General features: G+C 47.5%; 1 protein-coding gene across 1 annotated transcript in view; it reads left to right on the plus strand.

Annotated features, from left to right (window-relative positions):
* The window catches only part of grm2a (glutamate receptor, metabotropic 2a), a 43,634-nt gene extending 21,613 nt beyond the window's left edge, over positions 1-22,021 (plus strand). Inside the window, exons 2-5 of the mRNA XM_070894962.1 lie at positions 13,897-14,734; positions 16,551-17,614; positions 19,264-19,438; positions 21,948-22,021. Coding sequence (XP_070751063.1) covers positions 13,897-14,734; positions 16,551-17,614; positions 19,264-19,438; positions 21,948-22,021 — 2,151 coding nt within the window. The remainder of the gene's footprint in view (positions 1-13,896; positions 14,735-16,550; positions 17,615-19,263; positions 19,439-21,947) is intronic.
* Positions 22,022-22,254: the final 233 nt, after the last annotated feature.

Genomic DNA, 22,254 nt, shown 5'->3' on the forward strand with positions numbered 1-22,254 from the left:
GATCCCGATTCACAGAATGCCATTTTAAAATCCGTTGGTCTGTGATCACCATATCTATTTTCACTTAAAAGTCAACTTTCAATTTTTGATGTTTTCGACTGAATTCCATGCTGTTTACATTCAGAAATGTAAACTCGCAATCGGTGTCTTCGACCAAGTCTGTTGCCCTCTGCACAGGTTTTAACAATTTGCTCTGCTTTGTGGGAGAAGTGTAACAACATAGAGGAAAGGATGATGGAAATGCTGACTGGTCAGTCGAGAGACCCAGTCCTTCTCTCACTTCACCCTTCGGCACTGCTGTCATTTCCTCTCTCAATATTTACAACGCTCCAACTTCTATTTTGCCTCCTTTAAGATCATGTTTGTAACTCTCACATTTGAGCTTTTCACTGAACATCTCATCAGTTCTGAGACAGCCCATTCCTGCAGAAACTTTAAATGCTTCTGGACAAGCTTCTCCCACTGCTTTCATCTCTGACTGTTCAGTAACTGCTCCTCATACACCTGGGGTGTTGGGGTACTGTCTCCAAAGAGGGGAATACCCTTCTTCCAGGAGCACCTCCACCTTCATTTGTCCGGCAGACCCTGTGTCCATTTCCCGCTGCTCTTCCACACAAGCCTCGATAAGGGTATGGCCACCCCTATCCTGCAATAAGGGTCCGAAAGGAATGACATGTGTGGTTGAAGTGCGGCATCCCTATAGGGATCCTTCCTCACCTGCGGAATCTACCCCCGACCTCAGCAACTCAACCGAGATATCATTCCTGTCTGTGATTTTAGCTTCTCTTTCCTGATTCTTCAACTTTTCTTTCAACTTTTCCAATTCTTTAGCCAGTCTATCCCTGTCCTCTATCAACTGCCGGGTCGCTCCTTTTATGCGACTCCTCGCGGGATTCATCCACTCAAGCCCTTCTGCCTTCCATTGCTGTAAGCCCTGAATTACTTCCATGACTGGTATACCTGCAGCTCTCTGATACAAGCTTTCTACCCTTGCCAACCATTTATCAAAACTATCGTCCCCGCTCCAGGCATCTACTTCTAGAACTACTGAAGGGGGTAGGAAAGTCAAAATGATTCTATGTGTATCATCCCTGTTGTTGTGTATTTAACCCTTTGTAACCTGCATGACACCTGACCACCAGAGGGCCCACCTTTTGGAGTCCCAAGGGATCCCAGCATTCCTTGGGAGCACTGTATATAAGCAGGCCACCCACGAGGTACCTGTACTCTGGAATCTTATTAAAGGAGCTGAGGACACACTTGCTCATTACACACAGTACTCAGTCTCATCCTTTATTTGAGCGTAATAATTGGCGACGAGATAACGAACAACCGCGCGAAAATGCAAAGAACAGTCGGCATCCTGGAGAAGTTCTCAGAAGGGGATGATTGGGAGGCCTTCGTGGAGAGACTCGACCAATACTTCGTGGCCAATGAGCTGGAAGGGGACGAGAACGCTACCAAATGAAGGGTGATCCTCCTAACTGTCTGTGGGGCAACAACCTCTGGCCTCATGAAGAATCTTCTGACCCCAGCAAAACCAACAGAGAAATCCTATGAAGCATTGTGTACGCTGGTCCAGGAGCACCTAAATCCTAAGGAAAGCATTTTGATGACGAGATACCGGTTCTACACGTGTCAACGATCGGAGGGCCAGGAAGTGGCGAGCTACGTCGCTGAACTTAGGCGCTTCGCAGGACATTGTGAGTTTGAGGGATTCCTAGAACAAATGCTCAGAGACTTTTTTGTATTGGGCATGGGACATGAGACAATCCTTCGCACACTGTTGACTGTAGAAACTCCGAATCTGAGTAAAGCCATAACGATAGCCCAGGCATTTATGTCCACCAGCGACAACACCAAGCAGATTTTGCAAAACAAAGAAGTTTCGGCCAGCACTGTACATAAAGTAACGTCGGTTTTGAGCAGAAATGTACAGGACAGAATGTATACGCCGGTTGCTGTAGCCCAACCTCAATTGACCCAGAGTCCGCCATCAACTGTTAATGCGAGGCAGTTAACACCTTGTTGGCGCTGCGGAGGTGATCATCGGCCCGATCAATGCCGCTTTAAGCACTATGCTTGCAATGGTTGCAGAACAATGGAACACCTCCAACAAATGTGCTAGCAAGCTGCAAACCCTGAAAACCACCACGTTGCAGAGGAAGATCGATCTACAGAGGATCAGGCTGAATTGGAGACTTGTACTGAGGAGGCAGAAGTGTATGGGATGCACACGTTCACTACGAAATGTCCACCAATAATGTTGAAAGTTGAACTGAATGGAATTCCAGTGTCTATGGAACTGGACACGGGTGCAAGTCAGTCCATAAGGAGTAAAAAGGCCTTCGACAGGCTGTGGGGCAAAAAGGCCCAAGCTCAGCCCCATTCACACCAAACTAAGGACTTACACCAAGGAACTAATCCCTGTATTTGGCAGTGCAGAAGTCAAAGCCTCCTGTGATGGAGCAGTACACGAACTCCCGCTGTGGATTGTGCCGGGGATGGCCCCACGTTGTTTGGCAGAAGCTGGCTGGGAAAAATCCGCTGGAACTGAGACGACATCCGAGCGCTCTCGTCAGTCGACGACACAGTTGTACCCAGGTTCCGAGCAAGTTCCCATCATTGTTCAAGCTAGGCATTGGAAGCTTCTTGGGGGTGAAAGTGCAGATCCATTTGGTTCCCGGTACGCGACCCATCCACCACAAGGCTCGGGCGGTATCGTACATGATGCGTGAAAAAATGGAAATTGAACTGGACTGCTGCAACGTGAAAGCATCATCACGCTGGTGGAATTCAACAACTGGGCCAGTCCGATTGTCCCAGTACTCAAGGAGGACGGCACGATTAGAATTTGTGGGGACTATAAAGTAACGATTAACCGTTTTTCGCTGCAGGACTAGTACCCGTTACCCAAGGCAGACGAGCTATTTGCAACCTTGGCTGGAGGGAAGATGTTCACCAAGCTGGACCTGACCTCGGCCTACATGACGCAAGAGATGGAGAAATCTTCGAAAGGCCTCACCTGCATCAACACACACAAGGGACTGTTTATCTACAACCAGTGCCCTTTCGGGATTCGGTCGGCCGCGGCAATCTTCCAGCGGAACAAGGACAACCTGTTAAAGTTGGTTACTTGTACAGTGGTCTTCCAGGACGATATATTGGTTACAAGTCGGGACATCTTGAAGAATCTGGAGGAGGTTCTTAGTCGGCTGGATCACGTGGGGCTCAGGTTGAAACGCTCAAAGTGTGTTTTCCTGGCACAGGACGTCAAATTCTTGGGAAGAAGCATCACAGTAGACGGCATCAGACCCACCGATGCCAAGACGGAGGCCACCAAGAACGCGCCGCGACCACTGAATGTGATGGAGCTGCGGTCGTTCCTGGGACTCCTTAACTATTTCGGTCATTTCCTACCTGGATTAAGCACCTTGCTAGAACTCCTACATGCGCTATTGCGCAAGGGAGATGACTGGGTATGGGGGAATTCAGAAGAGGCTGCCTTTAATAAAGCCAGAAATTTGTTGTGTTCTAACAAACTGCTTGTCCTGTATAACCCTTGTAAACGATTAGTGCTAGCTTGCATACGTGGTCGGGTGTGTGTTACAACAGGCTAATGATTCGAGGATTTTGCAACCGGTCGCTTATGCGTCCAGGAGTTTGTTCAAGGCCGAAAGGGCCGAAAGCATGGTTGAAAAAGAGGCTCTGCCGTGCGTTTACAGGGTAAAAAAAGTGCACCAGTACTTATTTGGCTTCAAGTTTGAGCTTGAAACTGACCACAAGCCGCTCATATCGCTGTTCTCTGAGAGCAAAGGGATTAATACCAATGCCTCTGCCCGCATCCAAAGATGAGCGCTCATGCTGTCGGCATACAACTATGTAATCCGCCACGGACCAGGCACAGAGAACTGCGCAGATGCTCTCAGTCGGCTGCCATTGCCCACCACCGGGGTGGAAATGGCACAGCCAGCGGACTTGCTCATGGTCATGGAGGCATTTGAGAACGAGAAGTCCCCCATTACGGCCTGCTAGATTAGGACCTGGTCCAGCATCCCAGTGGTGATACAGGAGGCGATTAAGCAGTTCCACAGACGCAAAGACAGTTGTCCCTGCAGGCGGATTGTCTATTGTGGGGCAATTGTGTGATCTTGCCCAAGAAAGGCAGAGACACATTCATATGTGAACTACACAGCACACACCCAGGCACCGTAATGATGAAAACCATAGCCAGATCCCATGTGTGGTGGCCCGGCATCGACTCAGATTTAGAGTCGTGCGTGTACCAGTGCAACACTTGCACTCAGCTGAGCAATGCACCCAGAGAAGCACCGCTAAATTTGTGGTCGTGGCCCTCCAAACCTTGGTCAAGGATCCATGTAGACTATGTGGGCCCTTTCTAGGCAAAATGTTTTTGGTTATCGTGGACACTTATTTAAAATTGATTGAATGTGTAATAATGTCTGTAAACACGTCCACGGCCACTATTGAAAGCCTACGAGCCATGTTTGCCATGCATGGTGTTAGCGTTAGTGTTTTCTTAGAAGAATCACTCAACACTCAGGGTCGGTTCCAATGCTGAAGCAGCTTTATTACGCTCAGCGGGAAGGAAAAACTCAGGACCGTATCCAGGTTTCTCTTCACAGAACAAAGAGTTACATGTACCTTTATATGTTTCACAACAGTTACAAAACAGTTTACTGCAGCTACACAGCCCATCACGGCTGGACACAAGCCAATCACAATGATTATAGATTACATATAGGTTATTTTAACCCAATAGAATTCTTGGAGAAATAATTGGTATATAGCCTTGTTTACAGCAAATGGTTTCCCTCTTATCTTTCTTCCTGAAATAATTGGTTTCATGGCCTTGTTCACAGGAGATGGTTTCCTTCTTATCTCTGTCTTCCCAGGCATTCCTACAGTGGGCCTCACAGGGTTATTGCTCGGTCAGTGAACGTTCAACAGTTCACAGTTTGACTACCTGATTTCCCATAATGCCTGGGCAGCCATTTTATGTGTGTGTCCATTTAAGCTTATGTGAGTTCTAAATATCCAGCAGGTGCCTAATGCCTAAGTCTATATATATCTTTCGACTCTCTACAACACATGGCTTGCCTGATGTCCTAGTCAGCGAAAATGGGCCGTGCTTCACCAGTGCTGAATTCAAGGAATTCATGACCTGCAACGGGATCAAACACGTCACATCTGCCCCGTTCAAGCACACTTCCAACGGCCAGGCAGAACGGGCAGTTCAGACCATCAAGCAAAGCTTGAAACGCGTGTCGGAAGGCTCCCTGCAGACCCGGTTGTCCCGAGTGCTGCTCAGCTACTGCACCAAGACCCTACTCACTCACCGGGGTTCCCCCAGCTGAGCTGCTCATGAAAAGGGCACTTACAGCAAGGCTCTCTCTTGTCCACCCTGATCTCCATGATCACGTGGAGGGCAAACGGCATCAACAAAGTGTGTACCATGACCGCGCAAATTTGTCACGCAATATTGAGATCAATGATCTTGTGTTTGTGCTCAATTATGGACATGGTCCCAAATGGCTCGCTGGCACGGTCACAGCCAAAGAGGGGAGTAGGGGTGTTTCAGGTCAAATTGGCCAATGGACAAATGCACAGAAAACATTTGGACCAAATCAAATTGTGGTTCACTAACAGCTACGAACAACCCGAAGAAGACACCACCAACTTTGACCCTCCAACACACACACAAGTGGCAACTGACATCACGGTTGTCCACGAAGCCGAACTCACTATCCCCAGCAGCCCGGCAAGGCCGGCTGCCCAACAGCCCAGTGAAGAACTGACCAACCCACCCAGACCCGCATTTGTACCGAGACGATCGACAAGGGAGCATAAAGCCCCAGATCGTCTCACCTTGTACTGTTGACTTCATGGGGGAGTGATGTTGTGTATTTAATGCTTTGTAACCTGCATGACACCTGACCACCAGAGGGCCCACCTATTGGAGTCCCAAGGGATCCCAGCATCCCTTGGGAGCACAGTATATAATCAGCCCACCCACGAGGACTCTGGAATCTTATTAAAGGAGCTAAGGTCACACTTGCTCATTACACACGTAATACCTGTAATATCAATACAATTACTTCCCAAACTTTTACACAATTGGAATATAGGTTCCCCTGCTTCCCTGGGTCTTTCCCTTGGTAATAATGCAAGCCACTTTATTAACTGTGGCCCTGAGTGAGCACCAAAGATTGCAGCTATTATTTTACCAAACAGGGATCTGGAATTTGTTTTAAAACCTGCTACCTTTCCCCGGTGATTCCCTAAAGCTCGCAGAATCATGTGAACCCTCTGTTTCTCTGATATGTTCCCTAACTGCCACCATCCCAGAATATTACACCACCACTGGGCAAACTTATTAAGATCCTGAAGGGGTGCAGGTCCCACTTCACTGAGGATAGCTCTCATGCCCTGTAACTTGACCCCTCCTCGTTCATACCAGGAATCCCCAAAACCACTTCACGAGCTCCATAGGGAGTAGAGGAATCATGATCCTGCTCTCGCCTTGTCCGCCCAAACGTGCTTCCCCCACTCTCCACATTACCGGAAGGTGGTGTGTAATGTTGTGGAGTGTGAAGTGTCTGAGGAACCGAAGAGGCATCTAACTGCTCCGCCTCCGTACCTAATGTTGCCATGCGAACCACACGGGTTCGAGGCTCCGAAGTTAGAGAAGGCAAAGGAGCTGCGGAAGAGAATGGTGGGCATTCTCCCTGTCCCTTAATCCCCTTTTCAACACTCAGACCTGGGGAATCCTTCGAATACCACTCAATTGCTGTCTCTGCTGGGCAACCTAATACCACATCTGCTGCAGCTTAAACATTCCTTTCTCGAGATCTTGATTACGGTTCTGTTCATCAGCAAGATGCTGATCCAGCGCCAGAATAGTCCTGGCTGCCCCGAATGCCTGAAATTGCCAATTCTCTACTTCTTTACTCACTGCTGTTAGCTGCTCACTGAGTTCTGAGACTTCCCTATCTCTAGCCTCAGCCTCTTCTCCTAACTTTTAAACCCCCAGCATTGGACACTGCAACATTAACGCTTTTCTCTTTTTATCTTTTTAACCCAAACACTTTAATCTTTTTTAACTGGACACTCTCCACTAAGGACTGCCGTGTCTCTTTCCATCCTTCTGTCATTGTTTCCTGCCTTATCCCATAAGGTCCCCCTTTCGACTCAATCCACTCATTAAGAAATGACCGGACCTCATATGGAATATTCCCTGACCCTCCCATTACTAGCTGGAGATCCCTTTAAGTCACGATAACTCACCCCTCGAACTGATGTGTGGGAAACACTTCTTCCAACGACTCAACCAACGAACTTTTGAAAATCACGTCGTCGAGGTCACATATATGTTGTAAGGCTGTCTTGCTCTTTTCGCATCGTTGCTTTTAACGTCGAATTACCCGCACACACTCAGTTGTAGTAAAGGCCGGATCTTTATTTAGACATTCAGACATTCACAAGCCAACAACTCTGCTTGCAAAGGCAGCTCTTCCAGAAGTTACACCCCTTTCGAGATTCCAGTGTCTCTATAGTCCAAAGTGTCTCTACAGTCCATAAGAGTCTGTGTGACGAAAGCCAGTTCCATCTTTTATATCTAAAAAGCCTTTGAACTCTTAATCTTTGCATTTAGACAATCATGACTAACTGTTTTCTGAATCATTTAACATACAGACTATTATTCCCACCATGACAAGGTACTCAAATACTTAACATTGCTTGTTTAATTCGCAGATGTCATTAAATATAACAAAGGTACAATCAAATACTTAACATTCAGAATAGTTTCCTCGCATAGTAACAAAGTTACACTCAAATACTTAACATACAGACATCATCAAATCGTTTAGTCATGAATTTACATTATTCCCACTGTAACAAGGTACTCAAATATTTAACATCCAGACATGACCAGTCACTCACCTCACTGGCTGGAAGGCACCATATTGTCTAACAGTCTCTTTTCGATCCTGTTTTTTAATCGTCCTGTTTTCTTCATCCAAACTTCAGACCGCGTGCTGAAGCAGAGAGTTCAGAAATGCAGGACTGTGCTCCCACATTACACACTGCAGCCACGATGCGCTGGTGGTGGAGGGAGTGAATGTTTAAGGTGGTGGGTGGGATGCCAATCAAGTGAGCTGCTTTGTCCTGGATGGTGTCGAACTTCTTGAGTGTTGTTGGAGCTGCACTTATCCAGGCAAATGGAGAGTATTCCATCACAATCCTGACTTGTGCCTTGTAGATGATGGAAAGGCTTTGGGGAGTCAGGAGGTGAGACACTCACCGCAGAAATTCCAGCCTCTGACCCGCTCTTGTTGCCACAGTATTTCTGTGGCTGATCCAGTTAAGTTTCTGGTCAATGGTGACCCCCAGGATGTTGATGGTGGGGTATTCGGCAACAGTAATGCCGTTGAATGTCAGGGGGTGGTGGTTAGACTCTCTCTTGTTGGGGATAGTCATTGCCTGGCACTCGTGTGGCATAAATGTTACTTGCCACATCAGCCCAAGCCTGAATGTCGTCCAGGTCTTGCTGCATGCGGGTATGGACTGCTTCATTATCTGAGGAGTTGCAAATGGAATTGAACACTGTGCAATCATCAGCGGCAGCCCCACATTGTCAGTAAACTTGAATATATTACACTCAGTCCCCTCATCTAATTCATTAATACAGATTGTAAATAGCTGAGGTCCAAGCACTGATCCTTATGGAACTCCACTAGTTACACCCTGCCATCTTGAAAATGACCCATTTATTCCTGCTCTTTATCAAAGGATGATGGTGCATAGCTGACCAGATATACGAGCTTATTCACATGTCTTATGTTCCAACAGTGCAGAGCAAGCCATTGAAGAGATAGGGCCAGCCATTGAAGAGATAGGGCCAGCCAAAGGAGAGGCAGTGACAGTCTTCACTGTTTTGATGGTTCGTACAGAGCTGTAAAGGCTCAACGATAGCATTCAACAAATCCAATCAATGTCTTCCCTGATAGTATGAGGACTCATTGGTCCTTTGGATGCTGAAGGACAATTCGAGTTTTTAAGACAGAGCTGGATAGATTTTTGCTGGGTAAGGGTATCAAGGGATACGGAGCAACGGCAGGAAAATGGAGCTGAAGTGCAGATCAGTCATGGTTTAATTGAATGGTGGCGCAAACCCGAGGGGCTGAATGGCCTCCTCCCGTTCCTAATGCTCCTTGTTTGTAGGCTTTGGCAAGGCCTGTATTGTTAACGCAGATCTGTAGACTATGGCGTGACAGTTCACACTGTATCTCTATAAGCAGCAGACACCTCTACACCTCAGTTTGGTAACTGGCAGCAACCATCTCTGTCTCACTGACAGTACCAAACCTGCATCACTACTGCCACAGGTGAGGTCTCTTAACTGAGGTTCCCAAGTCCAACATCTCAAAGGAGGTGAGAAGGTGCAGCAATCAGGGTTTGAGTTGCGTTGGGCATGAGATTTAACTGGGAACCTTATTAACTTGTGCCTCCGTATCAGAAGCTATTGGAAGCACTGTCATCCCTTTTGTCATTTAATCTCTCCTGCTTTCCACCCTACCACAGACCTTCCCTTTTGTTCTTCCCCCCCACCCCCCCCTCCCCCCTTTCCCTGCCCCTGTACTTGCTGAGATTCGGTGGGTGATCGTGGCGGACGTGCGGCAAATGAGGGTACAGTGCCCAGAAGAGGCGAGGGCCCAGGGGCAGCACGGGCCAGCCCACACTGCAATATGTGTACGCTTGAGGTCCGTGCAACAGGGCTGGGCTCCAGTCATTCTGGTTAACACTTGCCACTGGACCGAGACCGAGCTCTGTCAAGCCCATGTGGTGGCTGATATGCAACGATCATCACATGTTAAAAAAATCCACGCATTGGCATCTTGCACCCCCTCAATTGGAGTTCAGGACTGGAATATTAGGTCCTTCATTGAAACATCTGTGAACTCGTGGAAACGAGTCATCCTCGTTTGAGGGACTGCCTATGATGATGACTTGCTTAAAACTTGTTAAATCTCTAACTCTTTCCAGTTCTGACGAAGGGTCGTCGACCTGAAACGTTAATTGGCGAATAATATTAAAGGGATGACGGTGGATAGTCAATGGCAGATATTTAAAGATCACATGGATGAACTACAACAATTGTACATCCCTGTCTGGTGTAAAAATAAAAAGGGGAAGGTGGCTCAACCGTGGCTAACAAGGGAAATTAGGGATATTGTTAAATCCAAAGAAGAGGCATATAAATTGGCCAGAAAAAGCAGCAAACCTGAGGACTGGGAGAAATTTAGAATCCAGCAGAGGAGGACTAAGGGTTTAATGAGGAGAGGGAAAATAGAGTATGAGAGTAAGCTTGCAGGGAACATAAAAACTGACTGCAAAAACTTCTATAGATATGTGAAGAGAAAAAGATTAGTGAAGATTAATGTAGGTCCCTTGCAGTCAGAATCAGGTGAATTCATAATGGGGAACAAGGAAGTGGCAGACCAATTTAAGAAAGGGGGAGAGAGAAAACGGATAATTATAGACCGGTTAGCCTGACATCAATAGTGGGGAAAATGTTGGAATCAATTATTAAGGATGAAATAACAGCGCATTTGGAAAGCAGTGACAGGATCGGTCCAAATCAGCATGGATTTATGAAAGGGAAATCATGCTTGACAAATCTAGAATTTTTTGAGGATGTAACTGGTAGAGTGGACAAAGGAGAACCAGTGGATGTGGTGTATTTGGACTTTCAAAAGACTTTTGACAAGGTCCCACAAAAGAGATTGGTGTGCAAAATTAAAGCACATGGTATTGGGGGTAATGTACTGACGTGGATAGAGAACTGATTGGCAGACAGGAAGCAGAGAGTCGGGATAAATGGGTCCTTTTCAAAATGGCAGGCAGTGACTAGTGGGGTGCCGCAGGGCTCAGTGCTGGGACCCCAGCTATTTACAATATACATTAATGATTTAGATGAAGGAATTGAGTGTAATATCTCCAAGTTTGCAGATGACACTAAACTGGGTGGCAGTGTGAGCTGTGAGGAGGACGCTAAGAGGCTGCAGGGTGACTTGGACAGGTTAGGTGAGTGGGCAAACGCATGGCAGATGCAGTATAATGTGGCTAAATATGAGGTTATCCACTTTGGTGGCAAAAACACGAAGGCAGAATATTATCTGAATGGTGGCAGAGTGGGAAAAGGGGAGGTGCAACGAGACCTGGGTGTCATGGTTCATCAGTCATTGAAAGTTGGCATGCAGGTACAGCAGGCTGTGAAGAAGGCAAATGGTATGTTGGCCTTCATAGCTAGGGGATTTGAGTATACGAGCAGGGAGGTCTTACTGCAGTTGTACAGGGCCTTAGTGAGGCCTCACCTGAGTTATTGTGTTCAGTTTTGGTCTCCTAATCTGAGGAAGAACGTTCTTGCTATTGAGGGAGTGTAGCGAAGGTTCACCAGACTGATTCCGGGATGGCAGGACTGACATATGAGGAGAGACTGGATCGACTGGGCCTGTATTCACTGGAGTTTAGAAGGATGAGAGGGGATCTCATAGAAACATATAGAATTCTGACGGGACTGGACAGGTTAGATGCAGGAAGAATGTTCCCAATGTTGGGGAAGTCCAGAACCAGGGGAGATAGTCTAAGGATAAGGGGTAAGCCATTTAGAGTTGTTAACCTGTGGAATTCCCTATCGCAGAGAGTTGTTGATGCCAGTTCATTGGATTATTCAAGAGGGAGTTAGATATGGCCCTTACTGCTAAAGAGATCAAGAGGTATGGAGAGAAAGCAGGAAAGGGGTACTGAGGTGAATGATCAGCCATGGTCTTATTGAATGGTGGTGCAGGCTCAAAGGGCCGAATGGCCTACTCCTGCACTATTTTCTATGTTTCTATGTTTCTATGTAAATACTTTGGTTCTGTCTTCACTAAGGAAGACACGAATAACCTCCTGAAAATAACAGGGGACCGAGGGTCTAGTGAGAAGGAGGAACTGAAGGAAATCCTTATTAGTCAGAAAATTGTGTTAGGATATTTGATGGGATTGAAGGCCGATAAATCCCCAGGGCCTGATAGTCTACTTCCCAGAGTACTTAAGGAAGTGGCCCTAGAAATAGTGGATGCATTGGTGGTCATTTTCCAACATTCTATAGATGCTGAATCAGTTCCTATGGATTGGAGGGTAGCTAATGTAACCCACTTTTTAAAAAAGGAGGGAGAGAGAAAACAGGCAATTATAGACCGGTTAGCCTGACATCGGTAGTGGGGAAAATGTTGGAATCAATTGTTAAAGATGTAATAGCAGCGCATTTGGAAAGCAGTGACAGGATCAGTCCAAGTCAGCATGGATTTATGAAAGGGAAATCATGCTTGACAAATCTTCTAGAATTTTTTGAGGATGTAACTGGTAGAGTGGACAAAGGAGAACCAGTGGATGTGGTGTATTTGGACTTTCAAAAGGCTTTTGACCAGGTGCCATACAAGAGATTAGTGTGCAAAATTAAAGCATATGGTATTGGGGGTAATGTATTGATATGGATAGTTTACTGATTGGCAGACAGGAAGCGGGATAAACGGATTCTTTTCAGAATGGCAGGCAGTGACTAGTGGGGTACCGCAAAGTTCAGTGCTGAGACCCCAGCTATTTACAATATACATTAATGATTTAGATGAAGGAATTGAATGTAATATCTCCAAGTTTGCAGATGACACGAAGCTGAATGGCAGTGTGAGCTGTGAGGAGGATGCTAGGAGGCTGCAGGGTGACTTGGACAGGTTAGGTGAGTGGGCAAATGCAGTATAATGTAGATAAATGTGAGGTTATCCACTTTGGTGGCAAAAACAGGAAGGCAGAATATTATCTGAATGGTGACAGATTAGGAAAAGGGGAGGTGCAACGAGACCTGGGTGCATCAGTCATTGAAGGTTGGCATGCAGGTACAGCAGGCGGTGAAGAAGGCAAATGGCACGTTGGCCTTCATAGCAAGAGGATTTGAGTATAGGAGTAGAGAGGTCTTACCGCAGTTGTACAGGGCCTTGAATATTGTGTACAGTTTTGGTCTCCTAATCTGAGGAAGGACATTCTTGCTATTGAGGGAGTACAGCGAAGGTTCACCAGACTGATTCCCGGAATGGCAGGACTGACATATGAAGAAAGACTGGATCGACTAGGCTTATATTCAGTGGAATTTAGAAGAATGAGAGGGGATCTCATAGAAACATATAAAATTCTGACGGGATTGGATGCAGGTTAGATGCAGGAAGAATGTTCCCGATGTTGGGGAAGTCCAGAACCAGGGGTCACAGTCTAAGGATAAGGGGTAAGCCATTTAGGACCGAGATGAGGAGAAATTTCTTAGCTCAGAGAATTGTGAACCTGTGGAATTCTCGACCACAGAATGTTGCTGAGGCCAGTTCGTTAGATATATTCAAAAGGGAGTTAGATGTGACCCTTACGGCTGAAGGGATCAAGGGGTATGGAGAGAAAGCAGGAATGGGGTACTGAAGTTGCATGATCAGCCATGATCATATTGAATGGTGGTGCAGGCTCGAAGGGCCGAATGGCCTACTCCTGCACCTATTTTCTATGTTTCTATGTTAACTCTGTTTCTCTCTCCACAGATGCTGCCTGGCCTGCTGAGTATTTTCAACATTTTCTGTTTTTATTTCAGATTTCTAGCATCCGCAGTATTTTGCTTTTGTGGAAGAACAAGATTTCTGTTTTGAGAAGCAGGCTTTCCGTGTCTGGTTTACATTTTACGAATTTCCGGACAGCAAACTGGGAAACCAAGGAGTCAGGCGTGGCACCGTTAGTCCAGGGGGTTTGCCCGAGAGTGTGGTGTGCTAACCCTCTTCTTTTGATTGTCCCCAGGTGGCCAACTTGCTGCGCTTGTTCCAGATCCCCCAGATCAGCTACGCCTCCACCAGTGCCAAGCTGAGCGACAAGTCGCGCTACGATTACTTCGCACGGACCGTGCCTCCAGACTTCTACCAGGCCAAGGCCATGTCCGACATCCTGCGCTTCTTCAACTGGACCTACGTCTCCACTGTGGCGTCGGAGGGTGACTATGGCGAGACCGGCATCGAGGCCTTTGAGCAGGAGGCCCGCTACCGGAACATCTGCATCGCCACCTCGGAGAAGGTTGGCCGCTCCATGAACCAGCGGACCTACAACGGGGTCATCAAAGCGCTGATGCAGAAGCCCAACGCCAAAGTGGTGGTCCTGTTCACCAAGAGCGAGGATGCCCGTGAGCTTCTGGCCGCCGCCCGCCGGCTGAATGTGTCCTTCATGTGGGTGGCCAGTGACGGCTGGGGCGCGCTGGAGAACGTGGTCAAGGGCAATGAGCAGGCGGCCAACGGGGCTATAACTATCGAGCTGGCTGCCTACCCCATCACGGAGTTCGCGACCTACTTCGTCAACCTCAGCCCTTACAACAACAGCAGGAATTCCTGGTTTCGGGAGTTCTGGGAGCAGAAGTTCCAGTGCAGCTTCAGGACGCCAGACTGCGGCAGGAACTCCCTGAAAAAAGGAAAGTTTGAGCAGGAGTCGAAGATCATGTTTGTGTTGAATGCGGTGTATGCCATGGCTCATGCCCTCCACAATATGCAGCGGGCCCTCTGTCCCAACACCACCAGGATCTGTGAGAACATGAGGCCCATGAATGGGAAGAAGTTTTACAAGGATTACATCATAAAAGTTCACTTTGATGGTAAATGAGTTCTTCCTTGTTGCTTCACTTCAGTAAAGTAAATGAAATACTTGCATTACTATAGACCCTGTCATAGCCTCAGGAGGTCCCAAAGCGCTTTGCAGCCAATGAAGTACTTTTGAAGTGTAGTCACTGTGGTAACGTAGGAAACGCAGCAGCAAATTTGCACACAGCATTGAGATAAATGATCAGATAATCTGTTTTAGTGATGTTGACTAAGGAATAAATATTGGCCAGGACACCAGGGAGAAGTCCCCTGCCCTTCTCCGAAATAGTGCCCTGGGATTTCTCATGCCTCAGTTTAACGTCTTATCCAAAAGACGGCCCATCCAACAGTGCAGCAGTCCCTCTGTACTGCACTGGAGTGCTCTCCCTGTTTCACTGAACGTGTTCAGGCCGTATCTTTCCTATTGGCTCATTTCTTATCCTTTCCTATTAACATTCACGGGCCCTAGCATGAATATTAAATATGAGGCTAGATTTATCTGGGAAGCGGGATGGGGCTGGTTCACACTGGCACAGAAAGGCTGAGCAAGGACCGTGAGTGGGATAGAAAATCAAGGAAGAGAGGGATGGGCATGATAACAGTGAATTCCAGTTGAACTGAGGGTCGAAGCGCCCCCTAGGTGGCACACTTGGTAAGTTCACTGCCAATGAGGAGCTGCGCCATGCGGACCACAAGAGAAGACCCAGGTTTGATCCCAGGTCTGTGCTGAGTAAGCTGGTGTCAGTGGTGGCAACATTTGGGGCACGATAATTTGCCTCAATACCCAAGGACTAGAGGGGGGACAAATCAGGCAGTGTTTGCCCTCCTGATCACTATTTCATAACGCCTGCTGGAAGGTGTTCTGCATTTATAGTTGAATAGTCTACCAACACTCACACACACCGACACACAAACACTCACACTCACACACACGCACTCACACACACTCTCACACAGACACACAAACACTCAAACTCACACACACTCACTCACAAACACTCTCACACATCATCATCATAGGCAGTCCCTCGGAATCGAGGAAGACTTGCTTCCACTCTAAAAATGATTCCTTATGTGGCTGAACAGTCCAATACGAGAGCCACAGTCCCCGTCACAGGTGAGACAGATAGTCGTTGAGGGTAAGGGAGGGTGGGACTGGTTTGCCGCACGCTCTTTCCGCTGCCTGCGCTTGATTTCTGCATGCTCTCGACGATGAGACTCAAGGTGCTCAGTGCCCTCCCGGATGCACTTCCTCCAGTTAGGGCGGTCTTTGGCCAGGGATTCCCAGGTGTCGGTGGGGATGTTGCACTTTATCAGGGAGGGTGTACTTGTAACGTTTCCGCTGCCCACCTTTGGCTCGCTATCCCTGAAGGAGTTCCGAGTAGAGCGCTTGCTTTGGGAGCCTCGTGTCTGGCATGCGAACAGTGTGGCCTGCCCAGCGGAGCTGATCAAGTGTGGTCAGTGCCACATTTACACACTCACACTAGATCCACTGTTGAAGAATGATAATTTGGGTGACGTTCTGCTGGGCGGAAAATAGCATAGGGCACCATCAAGTTTGGAAAGATTAGAAGAGGAGGTCAATCAAGTAGTGGTAAGATTATGCTAAATTTGGGGTTAACAGTCTGTAGATTGTAAAGATGACTAAATAAATTAATTCTGGGGAAATTTACTTCACAGAGTAGATGGTGTGATTTCAGCATAGCAAGGATCCCATCACCTGAGATCTGATCCCATTCTTTTCCTATCTGATCGTGTTATCTCACGGAGTTAATATGTTTGAGAGACCCTGTCGATCCTGTTCTCTTCTCTTTCCCCCCCCCGCCCCAGCTCCTTTTAGACCTCACGCTACGTATAGCGAAATCCGATTTGATACGTATGGAGATGGAATCGGTCGGTACAATATCTTCAACTTCCACGCTAAAGGTGGGCGGTATGCCTATCAGAAGGTTGGGTACTGGGGAGAAGAGCTCACGCTGAACACCAGCTTGATTCCCTGGGCCAAGTCATCCATCCCAACATCTCAGTGCAGTGACCCCTGTGCCCAGAACGAAGCGAAGAGCATGCAGCCTGGAGATGTCTGCTGCTGGCTCTGCATTGCTTGCCACCCTTACCAGTTTCTCTACGACGAATTCACGTGTGTGGACTGTGGGCCTGGACGCTGGCCCACTGAGGACCTCAGCAGCTGCTATGATCTTCCTGAAGAGTATATCAAATGGGAAGATGCTTGGGCCATTGGGCCCATCACCATCTCCTGCCTGGGCTTCATCTCTACCCTCTGCGTGTTTGCAATCTTCGTTAAAAACAATAACACCCCGGTGGTGAAGGCTTCGGGACGAGAGCTCTGTTACATCCTTCTCATTGGGGTCCTGATGTGCTACAGCATGACCTTAATCTTCATCGCAAAACCCTCCACCGCCATCTGCACTTTGCGTCGCTTGGGGCTGGGGTCCTCCTTTGCGGTTTGTTACTCAGCCCTGCTCACCAAGACCAACCGCATCGCCCGAATCTTCAACGGCGTCAATGATGGCACGCAGAGACCACGGTGGATCAGCCCAACTTCCCAGGTGGTGATCTGCTTGGCACTGATCTCCTGCCAACTGATTGTGGTCACCGTGTGGCTTGTGGTGGAAATGCCCGGCACCAGGAAGGAGACGACACCTGACAAACGGGACATTGTCACCCTCAAGTGCAACACTAAGGAGTCCAGCATGCTCACCTCATTGACATACACCGTGGTTCTCATCGTGCTCTGCACTGTGTACGCCTTCAAAACCAGGAAGTGTCCTGAGAATTTCAACGAGGCCAAGTTTATTGGGTTCACCATGTACACCACATGCATCATCTGGCTGGCCTTCTTGCCAATCTTCTATGTCACTTCCAGCGACTACAGGGTAAGCAAGGCGAGGGTGATCTCCTCTATCCTCTCCCCATGTATGACCCTGTGACCTCCTCTACCCTCTCCCCATGTATGACCCTGTGACCTCCTCTACCCTCTCCCCATGTATGACCCTGTGACCTCCTCTACCCTCTCCCCATGTATGACCCTGTGACCTCCTCTACCCTCTCCCCTTGTATGACCCTGTGACCTCCTCTACCCTCTCCCCTTGTATGACCCTGTGACCTTCTGCATTCTGGCCCCATGTATCACTCCACCTGACCATTTTTGCCTTCCCTTCCCATCTCCTTATCATGACTTTCTCTCTGTTCTCCCGTGGTGTGGCTGTTCCAGTTCATGCTCACCTTATCTCACAAATAGCCAAGAGCTAAAAGACATTGGCAAACTTTGTGTATCACAAGAACCTTTAAGAGAGGCTCGCAGGGAAGAGGTGTTTCTTTATGCTGGAATAGTAACCCTCACATTGTTAATCATCAAACACCAATCTGCTCAGTGACTGATAATATTGTGATCACATTGAGTCAGGTTCAACCCCGCAGAAAACACTGCCAATTAAATTGGATTTTTATCATTATAAATAATGATTTATCTTTGCTCTTATCTGTGACTTGTTATAATACATGCTGGCAGATTAACTATTCATCTTTGGATGTAACAGGTAAGTGAAGTCAGCAGTTGTGTTGCATTAGGTGTAGCTGAGTCATTCCGTGGGTCTGCGATTCCACATTCAAAGAGAAAGAACTTGCTTTTATCTATTTTTGTTGATTTATTCTCGGAGCAGGGCATCATTGACAAGGCTGGCATTTATTGCCCATCCCTAGCTGCCCTGAAATGGTGGTGGCTCCTAATGGGTTTGGAGTGTCTCGTTGGGCCACTTCAGAGGGGCAATTAAGAGTTGGTGTGCGACTGGAGTCACATATCGCCTGGCAGAGCAGGTCTCCAGTCATCTTGGGTAATCCTTGCCACTGGACCAAGACCTAGCTCTGTCCAGCCCGTGTGGTGGCTGGTGTGCAACGATAACCCCACGTTAAAAAAATCCACGCATTGGCATCTTCCACCCTTCAACATGTAGTTCAGGTTCTTCATTGAAACACCTGTGAACTCATCCTCTTTTGGCGTGGAAGCAAGTCATCCTCGATACGAGGGACCGCCTATGATGATATCGCCTTGAACATTCTCAGGACACCCCAAAGTGCTCCTCAGCCAATGAATTGCTTTCATAATGCAGTCACTTTTAAAGGTAAATAAACCAATTTTGCACACAGCAAGATCCCACAAACAGCAAATTAAATAAATGAGCAGTTAAAGCTGTTGTGATGGCGTTGGTTGAGAGATAAATGTTGAGAACTCCCTGTTTTTCTTTGGGAAAGTACAGGGCATCATTTCCATCGATCTGAACAGGCACACAGGCCTTGGTTGAACATTTAAATTTGGTTGTCGGGGGTGATGATGCACTCCAGTCCTTCCGGCGCACACCTCTCGCGGAAGGCCGCGAACGTACTGGTGGACACTGCGTGCCTCGGTTGAACATTTAATCTGTCACGGGGCAGAAACACCTGAAAAATGTTAATGGCTTTTAATGAGCAGCACTTTTTGGAGGTGGTCCTTGTTTTGATCTGACACTCTCTCTCTCTCTCCTCACAGGTACAGACAACCACCATGTGTATCTCCGTCAGTCTCAGTGGTTCTGTCGTGTTGGGCTGCCTGTTCGCCCCCAAGATCCACATCATCCTCTTCCAGCCCCAGAAAAACGTGGTCACCCACCGGGTGGCTACCAGCCGCTTCAGTGTGACCGGGTCAGGGGCCGTCCACTCACACGGTGAGTATCTCCCTCCACCACTGCCGAGCAGGATCGCTCCGTGTCGCAGGGCTTGGCCAAGGGGAGGGGGGGGGGAAGGGCAATGTGGCCACAGTTCCTCTGTGGGTCACCCCTGCTAAACTTAACTAATGAATGCAATGGATGCATTGGTTGTAATTTACCAAAATTCCCTGGATTCTGGGAAGGGTCCCAGCAGATTGGAAAACTGCAAATATAATGCCCCTATTAAAAAAAAGGAGGCAGACAAAAAGCAGGAAGCCATAGACCAGTTAGCCTGACATCTGTGGTTGGGAAAATGTTGGAGTCCATTATTAAGGAAGCAGTAGCAGGACATTTGGAAAAGCATAATTCAGTCAGGCAGAGTCAGCATGGATTTATGAAGGGGAAGTCATGTTTGACAAATTTGCTGGAATTCTTTGAGGATGTAACAGGGTAGATAAAGGGGAATCAGTGGATGTGGTGTATTTGGACTTCCAGAAAGCATTTGACAAGGTGCCACATAAAAGGTTACTGCACACGATAAAATTACACAAGGTTGGGGGTAATATATTAGCATGGATAGAGGATTGGCTAACTAACAGGAAACAGAGAGTTGGGAAAAATGGTTCATTCTCTGGTTGGCAATCAGTAACTAATGGGGTGCCGCAGGGATCAGTGCTGGGACCGCAACTATTTACAATCTATATTAACACCTTGGAAGAAGGGACTGAGTGTAACGTAGCCAAGTTTGCTGATGATACAAAGATGGGAGTAAAAGCAATGTGTGAGGAGGACACAACAACCCTGCTAAAGGACACAGACAGGGTAAGTGAGTGGGCAAAAATTTGGCAGATGGAGTATAATGTTAGAAAATGTGAGGTTATGCACTTTGGCAGAAAAAAATCGAGGAGCAAGTTATTATTTAAATGGAGAAAAATTGCAAAGTGCTGCAGTACAGCGGGACCTGGGTCCTGGTGCATGAAACACAAAAGGTTAGTATGCAGGAACAACAAGTGATCAGGAAGGCCAATGGAATCTTGGCCTTTATTGCAAATGGGATGGAGTATAAAAGCAGGGAAGTCTTGCTCCAGTTATACAGGATATTGGTGAGGCCATACCTGGAATACTGCGTGCAGTTTTGATTTACATATTTAAGAAAGGATATACTTGCTTTGGAGACAGTTCAGAGAAGGTTCACTAGGTTAATTCTGGAGATGAGGGGGTTGACGTATGAGGAAAGGTTGAGTAGGTTGGGTCTCTACTCATTGGATTTCAGAAGAATGAGAGGTGATCTTATTGAAATGTATAAGATTATGAGGGGGCTTGACAAGGTGGATGCAGGGAGGATGTTTCCACTAATGGGGGAGACTCGAACTAGAGGGCACGATCTTAGAATAAGGGGCCACCCATTTAAAACTGAGATGAGGAGGAATTTCTTCTCTCAGGGGATTGTATAGTTGTGGAATTCGCTGCCTCGGAGAGCAGTGGAAGCCGGGACATTGAATAAATTTAAGACAGAGATAGACAGTTTCTTAACCAATAAGGGAATAAGGGGTTATGGGGAGCGGGCAGGGAAGTGGACCTGAGTCCATGATCAAATCAACCATGATTGTGTTAAATGGCGGAGCAGGCTCGAGGGGCCGTATGGCCTACATCTGCTCCTATTTCTTATGTTCTTATGTTCATATGAATGTTTTATATTTTTATAGATAAACTAAAGCGCTCACATTCTGGGAGTTTTCACTTTGAACCTGTAACTTTCTACCTTCCTCTCCTCATGCTACTGACTGGGTGTGATTCCTTGGGGTGTCAATCTGAGCTCCCCCACCCAGTACCTCATGCCCCGTGATCACGCTTCACACCAAAGCATAAAGGGTGGGCAATTTAAGGACGTGTTAATTTGCAACACCTGAAGCTCTGATTGGTCCCCTTGGATGACGAGTCCTGATTGCTGATTGGTCCCCTTGGAGGACAAGACACACCAGCAGTTTCTCTGCAATGTGTAATTAGATCCTCCCTGCCTATGTAATCAGTAACTTTGCAAAGGAGATCGGGTGCGCGGCCAACCACGCTTATGCTCAAAAGGGGTGGGACCAACTGCACGCATTCTCAAAAGGGGTGGGGCCAACCGCACGCATTCTCAAAAGGGGTGGGGCCAACCGCATGCATATTCAAAAAAGGTGGGGCCAACCACGCGCATGCTCAAAAGAGGCGGGGCCAACTGTGCGCATGTGCAAAAAGGGGCGGGGCCGGCTGCACGCATGTGCAGAAGGACACAAAAATGATTGTGCGGATAATCACTTTTATTTTAACATGCAGGGGGAGTGGGGGCGTAGCAAAAGAGTCGTATCCTCTCCTCATGAGCCTGCGATGGGACACCCAGGACAATCGTGGCTCCCTTTTCACCACACGTGCCCAACGTACATACAGGTATGGGTCCTGCTGTGAGAGCTCCTGAACCCTGACAGCAGTGCCCCTTTAAATGCTGCACCGACAACACTGAGGTTAATCTTGTTGTTTCTCTTTCCAGTTTCCGCTGTGCACTACGTGCCAACTGTATGTAATGGGCGAGAGATAGTGGATTCCACAACATCGTCGCTATGAGGACTGGAAGGAGGCGTCCCTCTGCACCACTCCCAGCCCTCCTACCTCCCATCCCACTCCCCCAACTCCTCCAGAGAAGTGTACAAAGTAAAAGTCTTGAAGTGACAAAACTGGTTATTCCGTTAAATGTATAAAAGGTTTTTAATAAGTAGACTTCTTGTGAATTAGTATGTGCTTCTGTAATTAATGTAAATAAAGTGTTTTTTTAATGAATATTGTAACCTGGTCACTGG

The sequence above is a fragment of the Pristiophorus japonicus genome, chromosome 12 (assembly GCF_044704955.1).
Source record: "Pristiophorus japonicus isolate sPriJap1 chromosome 12, sPriJap1.hap1, whole genome shotgun sequence".
NCBI lineage: Eukaryota > Metazoa > Chordata > Chondrichthyes > Pristiophoridae > Pristiophorus > Pristiophorus japonicus.